The 14,055-nt window shown below is 41.1% G+C and overlaps 1 protein-coding gene across 10 annotated transcripts in view; it reads left to right on the top strand.

Moving 5' to 3' along the window:
- The window catches only part of VPS35L (VPS35 endosomal protein sorting factor like), a 1,435,757-nt gene that overhangs the window by 1,364,383 nt on the left and 57,319 nt on the right, over window positions 1-14,055 (top strand). For 9 of the 10 annotated variants that reach the window (XM_073591197.1, XM_073591205.1, XM_073591203.1 and 6 more), the window contains one exon: window positions 10,632-10,778. The exons of the other annotated variant lie outside the window; for it this stretch is intronic. In XM_073591197.1, coding sequence (XP_073447298.1) covers window positions 10,632-10,778 — 147 coding nt within the window. The remainder of the gene's footprint in view (window positions 1-10,631; window positions 10,779-14,055) is intronic. 10 annotated transcript variants of the gene reach the window in all.

The following is a 14,055-nucleotide window of genomic DNA, read 5'->3' as shown; positions in this document are numbered from 1 at the left end:
AGAAATTTTTAAACATCGCCTATGGAGATTTTTAAGGGTAAAAGTTTGTCGCAATTCCACGAGAGGGCTCAATTTTTAAGCGTGACATGTTGTGTATCAATTTACTCAGCGTAACATTATCTTTCATAATTTAAAAAAAATTGGGCTAACTTTACTGTTGTCTTATTTTTTAATTCAAAAAATATATTTTATCCAAAAAAAGTGCACTTGTAAGACCGCTGCGCAAATACAGTGTGACAGAAAATATTGCAACAACCGCCATTTTATTCTTTGGGTGTTAGAAAATAAATATATAATGTTTAGGGGTTCTAAGTAATTTTCTGGCAAGAAAAAAAATTATTTTTAACTTGTAAACAAGAAGTGTCAAAAGGAGGCTCGGTCCTTAAGTGGTTAAAAAGACTCCACATAATTTGCAGAAATATAAAACATTAGTAACACCTCATTTGTAATATGCAGTTATGTTTTGGGTACCAGTTAACAAAATAATTTATACAGAAACTGGAAAGTGCAGAACAGGACAAGCAAACAATTAAGAGTCACGGAGGAGCTCAGCTATGAGGAAAGATTAGCCAAACAGAATGTATTCTCCCTTGAGAAGAGGCAATTAAGAAGAAATATGATGATGTAAATACATAAATGGTCCATATAATAAACTTGGTGCAGGCTCATTACAAAGGACAAAGGGCACACTGTTTATGTATGAAGGAAAAGAGGTTTGACTTCCACACACTGAAATGCTCCTTCACAGTAAGGCCCCTTTCACATGATAAGCCCACTCAGATCCTCCTGTCCATTTTTCAGGCGGATTCAAACGGGCCATCAATTGACTTCTATGGGCGGGCGGATGTCAGCTGACACCCGCCTGCCATCCGATCCAATAAGATCAGCTCAAAACAGACGTTTGGCGATACGTTCGCCATCCATCCAGCGGATCGGATGAAAACAGACAGGTAGATATGTTTTCATCCGATCTGCCATAGAGGACAGCAGGGCTCTGACAGGTCCGTCCCTGCACAGTGAGCAGAGATGGACCTGTCATCCATCAGCTGGATGGATCCGCCCCATGTCAAATTTGTAATAGTCTCCCTCAGAAGATAGTTTTGATTAGCTCAGATAAGTATTTAATAAAAAATAGCTGTGTAGTTATATGACCGAAAATTGTTGATCCAGGCAATATCTGATTGCCTTGGAAGAACAGGAAGAAATGTTTCCCCACTGTAGGAAATTGGACCCTTTTTTGTCTTCTGCATCAACTCTGGGTATAGGGTTCTGTATATGGAGCTTTTCTATTTATTCATAATTTCTGTTGGTTGAACTAGATAGATTTGTTTTTTTTAGAACCTTAATATGAAGACACTCAAGAGTATCAGGGTTCTGTTTTAAGGAATAAAGTTTGTCGGTTTACAATAATTGCAACCATAAAAATGTAATTCATTAGTCAATTGTGCTGAGTGCAGGAAATAATGTTGGATGCACTATGATGCTTTAAAAAGATTGGAGAACATATCAGGAACTCTAATAATACACAAGTGAGTTGTCCTGGCAATGTCTCCAGGCATTTTTTTTAAAACTAGCATTGTATTTTCAGATAACTGATAAAATGGTTATCAGATTAAGAGGAGGAGTGTAGGAGCCACTTTTGTATATGGAAGCCTTCTGGATTTACTATCTAGGTAAAAGAATGCCAGAAGGTCTTAAGGCCCCATTCCTACTTGCAAATCTTGCTGGCCTGTTTGCGATTGCCCACAGCAGATTATCTGCAGTCAGAGGCTGACAGCGCACACAGCTATTTACTGCCATTCACATGTAATCGCACTGTGATTACCTACTGATCATTAAACCTGTGTCCAGGTGATCATTCGCAGTTAATAGCTGCATGACTGTTAACATGCAAACGGACATAAATAGCTGTGGGTCCTGTCAGCCACCCACTGCTTTGAATGGGCTTCCCGTCCGCAGCTTAACGCCTTTAGTATGACGATGATAACATTTAGATACCATTTGTTATACGTTGCTATGCACTAATACTTTCCAAGCAGTAAAGAGTTCATGAGTGTGGCATAATAAGGGCTTACCACAAATACTCCAAAAACAAGGCGGATATGGGCTCAACCCCTACCGTCCCACTCGATTAACTCTATTAGTAAACCAATCTATTAGATACCCTCTAAGGTTAACAATTCTAGTGTCCCAGTGGGGGGGAGAGAGAGCTGCAAACAAAAATGTGCGCCTATTTTCATTCACATACAAAACTTGGTCTTTATCGTAAAGGATAAAATTAATCACATAAACAACATGTACCACAAGACATATATTTAAAAATATCACCCAGCTAAACCTGCTCCTGCTCTTTAATTAACTCATATCTTAATCTTACTCTGATTTATATATATATATATATATATATACATATACAGTAGCATATATTGTGACATCTGTATTGTTCATACAGGAGCCCAATGAAATCTCAGTCCTGCGTTTCACACAGATACATATATTGTACAGTCCTGTTGTATGTTTATATATATATTGCTACACGGTCTAGAGGTCCGATGTGTAAATAATCAAATCTCACATTGAAACATTACACCCTCCCTCACAAGAGCATCCATTTAAAGAGTGTGAGAGATATATCAAAACATATTTTCCACAGTAAAACAAACAAAATTGCAATAATGTTGCGCTACTCACAAAAATTAAAAGATTACGTATAAAGCAGCCAGCATCCACAATGTAGTAACAAAGCAAAATAGATGGGTGATAAAAATGCAGCGCTAAATAAAGGTGAACAGTGCACATATATGTGACTACCAAACATATAAAAATGGTGTAAAATATTAAGAACAGTTCTTTTCAGGAAATAACTATTTAGTCCATAGCCATATGAGTGTCCAACTCAGTAAGTGTTTATAATCATAGAAGTGTCCAACAAGGTGGAATGATAAGTTTATGGATGGGCAAGAAGTTAATCTTAGATGTCATGTAAATCACAAGGATGGTGTCTCAAAATTCGTGGATGCCATGTGAGTCACAGGGATGGTGTTCCAGTAGTTGATATCCACAAGAGAGTATAGAAGAAGCAAATACCCTTACCGGAATGGATGGACACGTTTGCCGTACGGCTAGGTGTCATACAGGCTTGTGGATCAGCGATCCCAATGGAAGCTTGACATGTGTAGCAGGTTCCCCTGGTTCCTCTGGCAATCGGAAGGGAGATAGATGATCCGGAACTCAATGAAGGCGTCTCACCCGCAAAGATATGATGGAAGAATGCAGCTTTCAATCAGCCAGCATAGGGACATGTAGGAGGGAATAAAGGAACCCACATGGTGCTTGAATCCATATAAATAGGTTTATTGCAAACCAAACAAAGCGACAATCCGGATTAAAAGTGATCACAAATGGAGAATATAAAAAAATGGAGAATAAAAAATAGCGTGGTACCAGAAAAGATAGCTAATCGCAACCCGACATGTTTCGGACTAGAGGTACTTCTACTGGGGCATATTAGCTATCGTCTGGTATCTCGCAAACATTTATAGACACATGACAAGTTAAAAAACAGCATCAGCTGTGAGAATTCTCATCAGCTGTGCAAGACTGCTGCAGAGCGGATCTCCCAGCCAATAGAAATCCAAATGAATGGGATTGGCTGGCGATGGTTTCACCACCCAGTCGTGGGCCTCCCGGCATGTCACATGACACCCTATGACGAGGTGTTTACTATGCAATTCTGCATGAGACTGACTGGCGAACCGCCCAATCGCGGGCCGCTGGGCACATCACAAGACACCCTATTACAGGGCGCTGACCACAGGCTCAGGGCTGTGCGCTCCAAGCCTCGATTTCGTTTCAGGAAGAGGAAAGTGAGAGTCTCTGCTGTGGAGCGGCGCCGTTCCGCCCACACGTCATACTCCCATGTCATTGCGCACTGAGGCCGAGACCCAGTACCTGAGCGCCCAAGTGTGTCCACGGAAGTGCCAAAAAGCGTCCCGGATGTGTGGGTGATAGGGAACCCTTATCTAAATCATAATGTAAAGCAGTAAAAACTTGAAAAATATACATAAAAAATATAAAAACCAAGGGACATAGACTAATAAAACTCTCCAGAGGCATCTAAACTCCCTATCATACCATAAAAAATAAATAGGCATGGGTGGAGCTTATAAGTATATGCAATATATGTATAGGGTGGTCATAAGACCTCCCAAACAGGGAAAGAAAGGTAGAGATGCTAAACCTGTGATTATACAGATGTGTATAGTGCATATGATTTATAACATGTATATTCAAAAAATATAATCAAGGAAAATGAGTGCAAGTTAAGATGGCATAGTGGGGGTAAATATGAATAGATATAATGGTGAAACGGTAACTCTAAATCCAGGTCAGATATAAAGAGGGGGGCAAGTCCACAATGCATCATGATTTGTTAATAAATGCATTGAGATCCCATTCGACATTCAACCCGTAAGGCAAATAACTCTTTAACTGAAATATCCAAAAGGTCTCGAGTTGGGATACCTCCCTAATACGTGGACCCCCCCTCCAGTGCGGAATGTATTTATCAATGATCTGGAATTTTGTACCGCTTGGATTCTTAGCATGGTGCTCAAGAAAGTGCCTAGGCACACTGTGATTGGTACGCTCAAATTTAATGGCAGTAATATGCTCATTCACCCGGGTGCTAAACGCCCTTATAGTACGACCCACGTACTGTTTATTGCACGGGCAAGTGATGAGGTACACAATAAAACGAGTGGCACACGTGGTGAAATGCTTCATATGATAAGTGATGGAAGTAACTGAAGACTGAAATGTTTCAGTCCTCTTACGTCCACACAAATTGTGCATGCAAACGTTACATCGTTTGCAAGGGTGGTAACCTTTAGTTTCTGGAAAAAAAAGGACACTTTTACAGGCGGTTCAATAACATTATGGGAAATGTGGTCTCGAAGGGATGGGGCTCCTCTAAAGGTAACACCTGCATTATTCGGGAGCACTGGGCCTAGAACTGGGTCACTCTTTAAGACTCCCCAGTGACGATTCAGGATATGTTTAATTTGTCTGTGTTGGATGGAAAATTGAGTGAACATTGACCACTTAAATTTGTCATCAGAGGCGGACTTAGGACGTTCGGTGATAAGTGTATCTCGATCGATACATGAAATTCTGGTGATCTCTTGGTCTATGGTTGATGATAGATACCCTTTGGCGACAAACCGTTCCTTCAAAAAGTGGGCCTGCCTCATAAAGTCACCGGTAGAGGAACAGTTTCTACGAATACGTAGGAGCTGGCTCCGTGGGACAGACTCCAACCATGGACTGTAGTGACAACTATCTGTGGAGATATATAAATTTCTGTCCGTCGGCTTGAAGTGGGTGGTGGTCACAATCCGACGGTCAGCTATGGATTTCTCTAGATTCAGAAAATGTATGGAGACAGAACTTGTCTCGTATGTCAGAATTATGCCTCTCTCGTTATTGAGAGTGACCATGAACTCATGGAGGGTTTCCTCGTCACCTTTCCATAGGAGGAGGATGTCATCTATATATCGTACCCATAAACACAGTTCAGGCCGCTGTGATTGGTAGACGACATCCTCCTCCCATAGGGACATGAAAAGGTTGGCGAGGCTGGGGGCAAATTTTGCCCCCCATAGCCACACCCTTCTTCTGCAAGAAGAATTAATTATTATACCAGAAGTAGTTGGCAAGTGTGGCAAATTGTAGAAGTTCCATGACAAAAATTTGTTGGGTAGGTGGGATCTTGCTATTCCTGGCAAGATAATGTTGTACAGCTTCAAGTCCCAGTTTGTGTGGAATGCTGGCATATAGTGACGTGACATCCGCCATAACCAGGATGAGATCATCCTGGTATTCGACGGATGCTAAACGCCGGATAGTATCCCCTGTATCCTTCAGATAAGAGGGGGCCTGACACACCAACGGTTGTAGGAAAAAATCTATATAGCGGCCGATTTTAGAGGTGACCGAATCTATTCCGCTTATAATGGGCCTGCCCGGGGGCCTGGTAATGCTCTTGTGGATTTTCGGAAGATAGTACATTACCGGGACCCTCGGACCAACTCCTACGTATTCGTAGAAACTGTTCCTCTACCGGTGACTTTATGAGGCAGGCCCACTTTTTAAAGGAACGGTTTGTCGCCAAAGGGTATCTATCATCAACCATAGACCAAGAGATCACCAGAATTTCGTGTATCGATCGAGATACACTTATCACCGAACGTCCTAAGCCCGCCTCTGATGACAAATTTAAGTGGTCAATGTTCACTCAATTTTCCATCCAACACAGACAAATTAAACATATCCTGAATCGTCACTGGGGAGTCTTAAAGAGTGACCCAGTTCTAGGCCCAGTGCTCCCGAATAATGCAGGTGTTACCTTTAGAGGAGCCCCATCCCTTCGAGACCACATTTCCCATAATGTTATCGAACCGCCTGTAAAAGTGTCCTTTTTTCCAGAAACTAAAGGTTACCTATCTTGCAAACGATGTAACGTTTGCATGCACAATTTGTGTGGACGTAAGAGGACTGAAACATTTCAGTCTTCAGTTACTTCCATCACTTATCATATGAAGCATTTCACCACGTGTGCTACTCGTTTTATTGTGTACCTCATCACTTGCCCGTGCAATAAACAGTACGTGGGTCGTACTATAAGGGCGTTTAGCACCCGGGTGAATGAGCATATTACTGCCATTAAATTTGGGTGTACCAATCACAGTGTTCCTAGGCACTTTCTTGAGCACCATGCTAAGAATCCAAGCGGTACAAAATTCCAGATCATTGATAAATACATTCCGCACTGGAGGGGGGGTCCACGTATTAGGGGGGTATCCCAACTCGAGACCTTTTGGATATTTCAGTTAAAGAGTTATTTTCCTTACGGGTTGAATGTCGAATGGGATCTCAATGCATTTATTAACAAATCATGATGCATTGTGGACTTGCCCCCCTCTTTATATCTGAACCGGATTTAGAGTTACCGTTTCACCATTATATCTATTCATATTTACCACCACTATGCCATCTTAACTTGCACTCATTTTCCTTGATTATATTTTTTGAATATACATGTTATAAATCATATGCATCATACACATCTGTATAATCACAGGTTTAGCATCTCTACCTTTCTTTCCCTGTTTGGGAGGTCTTATGACCACCCTATACATATATTGCATATACTTATAAGCTCCACCCATGCCTATTTATTTTTTATGGTATGATAGGGAGTTTAGATGCCTCTGGAGAGTTTTATTAGTCTATGTCCCTTGGTTTTTATATTTTTTATGTATATTTTTCAAGTTTTTACTGCTTTACATTATGATTTAGATAAGGGTTCCCTATCACCCACAGATCCGGGCCGCTTTTTGGCACTTCCGTGGACACACTTGGGCGCTCAGGTACTGGGTCTCGGCCTCAGTGCGCAATGACGTGTGGGCGGAGCGGCGCCGCTCCACAGCAGAGACTCTCACTTGCCTCTTCCTGAAACCAAATCGAGGCTTGGAGCGCACAGCCCTGAGCCTGTGGTCAGCGCCCTGTAACAGGGTGTCTTGTGATGTGCCCAGCGGCCCGCGATTGGGCGGTTCGCCAGTCAGTCTCATGCAGAATTGCATAGTAAACACCTCATCATAGGGTGTCATGTGACATGCCGGGCGGCCCACGATTGGGTGGTGAAACCATCGCCAGCCAATCCCATTCATTTGGATTTCTATTGGCTGGGAGATCCGCTCTGCAGCAGTTTTTCACAGCTGATCAGAATTCTCACAGCTGATGCTGTTTTTTAACTTGTCATGTGTCTATAAATGTTTGCGTGATACCAGACGATAGCTAATATGCCCCAGTAGAAGGACCTCTAGTCCGAAACATGTCGGGTTGCGATTAGCTATCTTTTCTGGTACCACGCTATTTTTTATTCTCCATTTTTTTATATTCTCCATTTGTGATCACTTTTAATCTGGATTGTCACTTTGTTTTGTTTGCAATAAACCTATTTATATGGATTCAAGCACCATGTGGGTTCCTTTATTCCCTCCTACATGTCCCTATGCTGGCTGATTGAAAGCTGCATTCTTCCATCATATCTTTGCGGGTGAGACGCCTTCATTGAGTTCCGGATCATCCATCTCCCTCCCGATTGCCACAGAGGAACCAGGGGAACCTGCTACACATGTCAAGCTTCCATTGAGATCGCTGATCCACAAGCCTGTATGACACCTAGCCGTACGGCAAACGTGTCCATCCATTCCGGTAAGGGTATTTGCTTCTTCTATACTCTCTTGTGGATATCAACTATTGGAACACCATCCCTGTGACTCACATGGCATCCACGAATTTTGAGACACCATCCTTGTGATTTACATGACATCTAAGATTAACTTCTTGCCCATCCATAAACTTATCATTGCACCTTGTTGGACACTTCTATGATTATAAACACTTACTGAGTTGGACACTCATATGGCTATGGACTAAATAGTTATTTCCTGAAAAGAATTGTTCTTAATATTTTACAATATTTTCCACAGTGTCAGGGCCCTCCAATGGAACAGCATCCAGCATGTTGGCATATATTATGCTGTGTGTATTATTGCACATGGACACAATTGCTCAGCACAGTTCCAATTCACAGTACAAATCCAGCTGGATAGAGGGCAAAGCTCTATTATGGACATTCAGGCTGCTCTTGAACACTTACCATATAGGCTGGTGTTTGTAAAAGCATGTCTTTGAAAAAAACGTATGATACTTATCAAACGTGCGTCATTTGTTTGTAAATCCTCCTCACTGGATGATGCCTTCGATTCCAGAGGTCATGGGAGCAGGAGCAGGTAGCTGGACAAACGAGAAGCCTGACCATTTTCGCCAGGTGTCCAGGCTGCTTCAGAGGGTGCAAAGCATTCAGTCAACGCGTAACAGATGCCTCACAAGTGTTCTGAACACAATTGTGACAAACTTCCATTTACTATAATTTAGACATTTGCCAAGCTTTGCAAGCTGACAAACTTGCTAACTTTTGCTGGCAAGATTAAAAACATGCAGTGAATTTTGTATGTGTACTAGACCATTCATTATTAAATTAAAGAAGACACTGGCTTTGCAAAGCATTTGAAAAGCTTTAACCACTTAAGGAGCGGAAGGATTTACCCCTTAATGACCAGGCCATTTTTTGCTATATGGCATTGCGTTGCTTTAACTGACAATTGCACAGTCATGCGATATTGTACAGAAACAAAATTGATGTCCTTTTTCTCCAAAAAATAGAGCTTTCTTTTGATGGTATTTGATCACCTCTGCGGTTTTTATTTTTTGCGCTATAAACAAAAGAAGAGCAACAACTTTGAAAAAAAACTATATTTTTTTACTTTTGCTATAATAAATATCCAAAAAACTAATTTTTTCATCAGTTTAGGCCAATATGTATTCTACATATTTTTGGTAAAAAAAAATCGCAATAATCGTATATATATTGGTTTTCGCAAAAGATATAGCGTCTACAAAATAGGAGATTTATGACCTTTTTATTTTTTATTTATTACTAGTAATGGTGGTGATCTGCATTTTTAGCAGGACATGCGACATTGCGGCGGACAGATCAGACACTTTTGACACTTTTTTTTGGGACCAGTGACATTTATACAGCGATCAGAGCTAAAAGTAGCCACTGATTACTGTATAAATGTCACTGGCAGGAAAGGGGTTAACACTAGGGGGCAATCAAGGGATTAAGTGTTCCCCAGGGAGGTGTTTCTAACTGTGGGGGCAGTGTACTGACTGGAGGAGGAGAGAGATCGCTGTTCCTGATCACAAGGGACAGCAGATCTCTCTCTACTCCCCTGACAGAACTGGGATCTGTTTGTTTACATACACAGATCCCCGTTCTGGCTCTCTGTGGAGCGATCGCGGGTGGCCAGAGGACATTGGAGCCACAAGACATGTGCACCGGCTCCGGCGTTGTACTGCGGGCGTGTGTGCGACCCCTATAGCCCTTAAAGTGGCTGCCGTACAGCTACGCCGATTCACGCAGGGGAGCCAACCTGCTGCCGTATAACGACAGCGGCTGGTCGGCAAGTAGTTAATTTGCAGCAAACTCCAGTTTTTTACACCCATGTAAACTAGGCCCAAGAGCTCTCCTTTTGAAATTGATCTATTTCATCTTATCTGCACTGCTTCTACCATTGACTTTTTTTCAGATTTTTTTTTTGATTAGCATTGATATTTGGTAAGGATGCTAATTCGTCAATTTGAATTTGGTAATTCATCATTTTTTTTTTTTTATAATACTAAGGTGGCTGATATCAGGTGCATTTTCACTCTCTTTATGCAAAGAAATAAACATCTATCACAGGGCTCTGGTTTTGATTCCATCTGTGTCCCTCTTAAAGATTGCACCTATGTTTCTGTTGCGCTGACACAGTTTCATCGAGAGAAGAGGTGAAAACTGATAGTTCTAAAACCCTTCCCTGCACTATTCAAAATTAAAAAAGAAAAAACATTTTTTTTTTTTTAGTGGAGGTTAAATATAATTTCTAATTTATATACTGTTGATACATTTGAAGGCAATGTAATATACTATTATTCTATATGTTTTGTTTCATTCATAGACATTGAAGCGTCAGAGTAGCCTTGCTCTGCTATTCTTTAACAGCATTCTTGCTCATGGGGATCTAAGGAATAACAAGCTGAATCAGCTGGCTATAAATTTGTGGAATTTGTCTCAAAAACATGGCTATTCTGACACCAAAACTATGGTAAGACACTATAACATCAGTACCTCCATGTCAATATGTTGATTATACAGATCTCTGTCCTTTTTCCCTAAGTTTTATGAACGGGGTTAAGACTATTTGCATTATTTTGCAGCATCTCTTTGGCTGCTGTTTTTCAAATGAGACCTGCCTGCTTTGTCACACAGCAAGAAGCCTGTGGTTTCTAGAAAGCCTAAAAGAATAATTATCTTAATTAGACAGTACAGGGCACAGGACTTGCAATGTCAAATCAATAGTAAATGAGCGCCTACTTAAACCTGTGCAGATATAAACATGAGAATATCATACAGAAAAATATACAAAACATCCTTTATACATATACTAAAGTTCATGATTAAACACCCAAAATGCAGATGAAGATCTTCCTGCCACCACTGTGCTGATAAAGTGGAAATCAAAATCACCCTGTAATTATTCCCATAGGAGAGCAGTTTACTGTCACAATTGACCTTCAAGATTACTGGAAGGTCTGAAAGCACTTTTGCATAATCCTCTGCAGACTGCTGTTCTCATATATTAATCTGGATCACAGATCGCTACATCAAGATGGAAATCCCATATGCATGAAAAAAGAGGCTTACAATAGTGATATACTGCTTAAAAACTAATATTAAAAAATAAAAGGTTGCATTCACATAGGCGGAAAAAGTGTCAGCATGTCGTAAATCCCACAAATTGCTATAGGCTCACATTCCAGTGCCAAATCAGGCACTTCTATACCTGTCCAAGCATGTTGTCTGACTGACTTTCTCAGGGGCTGATGGAAAGTTGTTATCCCGCCATCACATTTCTTAAAGTGCACTTGGATCAGCCATTGTATGTTCTTCTATTTATGGAATTGAGTCACGTTACAATGGTATGTAAGTTTCAGCAACACACAAGGAGATGTCAAAATCTTGGCTAGCAAAAAGGGTAAAAATACAAAAAATGTAGGCCACTGTGACTCTATAAAAGATGGTACAAAAAGTTATACAACGCCATCAACATAGTAAAAGAGAAGTAAAGCAAGTTTGACATTATACCCTAGTTGAGTATACAGAATACTATTTTAATTCCTGCGTCTATAACAAAAAAGATGTAGGGCATCAGGTTTTGAACATTCCAATCAGGTTATCAATGACAAAGGGGGTGAAATTGAGAAGGGGGAGGGGAGAGGGATGAAGAGGGCAAAAGCAGCAAGGGATAGAAAAAGACACAGTAGTTCTCCCTGGGGGGGGGGGGGTCTCCAAGCTGACCTGAAAGTGTTATACAGGGTGGCAGTAAGGTCTACCATGTTTTGTATTTTATTGACCCTAGGTGAACCACAGATTTTTGTAGGCAGACATGTTTGTTTCCATCTAAGTGGTATACAGGCCTTTGCCACGTTGAAGATGAATAGTCAGTGATGACTTATACTTTAAGGTGGGCCTCCCTGATAGATTCAATTGGCATGCAGCTGGGTTGATGTGCACGTCTACTGATGTGAGTTGTTTGATGATATCCACAACATTATGCCAGAAGGGTTGTATTTCTGAACATTGCCAAAAGACATGGAATGTGGTACCCTTTTCTCTTCCACATCTCCAACAGTCACTCAAGGCATGGGGAGAAATATGGTGAAGAATAGTGGGCACCCTGTACCGCCTTTGAGGACCTTGTAGCCTGTCTCCTGGAGCTTGGTAGCAATGGAGGATTTTTTTTAGAAAAGTGAAGGATCTTTTCTCATTGCTGAGCAGTAAATTGAATCCTCAAGTTCGATTTCCATTTCAACAGAAAGGGTGCTATGTAATTGTGATCTTGTTTGAACAGAAAAATGTAAGTGATAGAGAGACAGTGGTGTATCGGTTCCCTTTTGTGGCATAAGGTCTCAAAACCATAAGTGGGCAGGGATATACCCTTCTGCTTGAGGAGAGCAAGTATAAAATGATGAAACTGCATCCCAGACTTACGGGGGGGTCCAGTAGAGGAGTAATGTAAGTGGGAAGAAGTGTTCAGCTGCTCTATAAGCAGGGCGGTTCATGCCTCTGTGTTACTTATTTTGCAGAGAAGAGGTTCAAAGTTTTCAGAATAGAGGTCCATGGGGTCAGCAGTTATGTTGGTTCCCAAGTAACAAATCAAGCTAGTAACCCAATGGAATGAGAAATGGAGAGGCATACCATGGCCAGGTCAATAGAAATGTTAAGGGTCAAGAATGTTATCAAAATTTCTTTAAAATTTGAACAGTACCCGGAGCCTGTTGCTGTAATGCTTAAAGTAAGTTTGGTAAGGTGGAATGGGTTCAGTTAAAAAAAAAAATGTAATTGTCAGAAAAGGCTGCAACCTTATGGGGCTTTTCATAGCCTGCTATATTGGAGTTAGGGTGCACAGTACAGAGAAAGGGCTCTACAGTGAGGATGAAGATGATGATAGAGAGGTGGCACCCTTGTCTCATCCCCTTTGCAATATGGAAGAATCAGACCTGGTCTCATACACCTTGACAGCAGCTGTTGGAGCTGAAATGAGATCCATTTGAGCATATGGGTCCCCAAACCTATGTTCCAGGATGGCTCACATGAACTGCCAACTGATCCTATCAAATGCCTTTTCCACGCCTGCTGAGAGTAGCAGGAGGGGGCGCTTGGAAGTTCTGGCAGCATGAATTAAATTGAGAACTCGAACGGTAGTATCTTGAGGTTACCTTAACCTCCCTGGTGGTATGATTATTTCAGATTTTTGCGTCTCAAAGTGGTACAATTATTTTGCATAGAAATTTGGCGTTTTATATTGTAGGCCTGTAATTCTTAGCAATAACTCACTTAAATCTGTCCACCAAGAGTCTAGTAGATATCCCAAGTATGATGAAGTTTGAAACACAAAATCATAAATTCTAATATAATAAATACAAATAATTATAATAAATACTAATAAAAATAAAATAAATTTCCCCACAATTCACTGTCGCTCAAATCTGCAAGTGTTCTAATTTACTATCGCTGTTTTCTAGCTGGTCCACTTTTGACGTAAAGGGACGTAAAGGGACACTTTTTGGTTGCTATGGACAATCTCCAGTTTCCAGGCAGAAAGAACAGTATATATCATTTAAAACTGCATGCAGGACACTGGACAAAGCACTGGGGACAAAAGGGATGTGAAATGATTTCATACAGTAATGTAATCTGTAAGATTACAGTGTACTGTATGTGTTATGAATTTTCACTTTTTTGAATTTGCCGCCAGGCCCTGCCCCCATGCGTCGCGACGCTCGCAGGGAATGGAGCCCGGCACACAGAGGCTTCAGGAG

This window comes from Aquarana catesbeiana, linkage group LG06 (assembly GCF_042186555.1).
Source record: "Aquarana catesbeiana isolate 2022-GZ linkage group LG06, ASM4218655v1, whole genome shotgun sequence".
Taxonomy (NCBI): Eukaryota; Metazoa; Chordata; class Amphibia; order Anura; family Ranidae; genus Aquarana; species Aquarana catesbeiana.
This window is presented reverse-complemented; position numbering and strand designations above follow the sequence as displayed.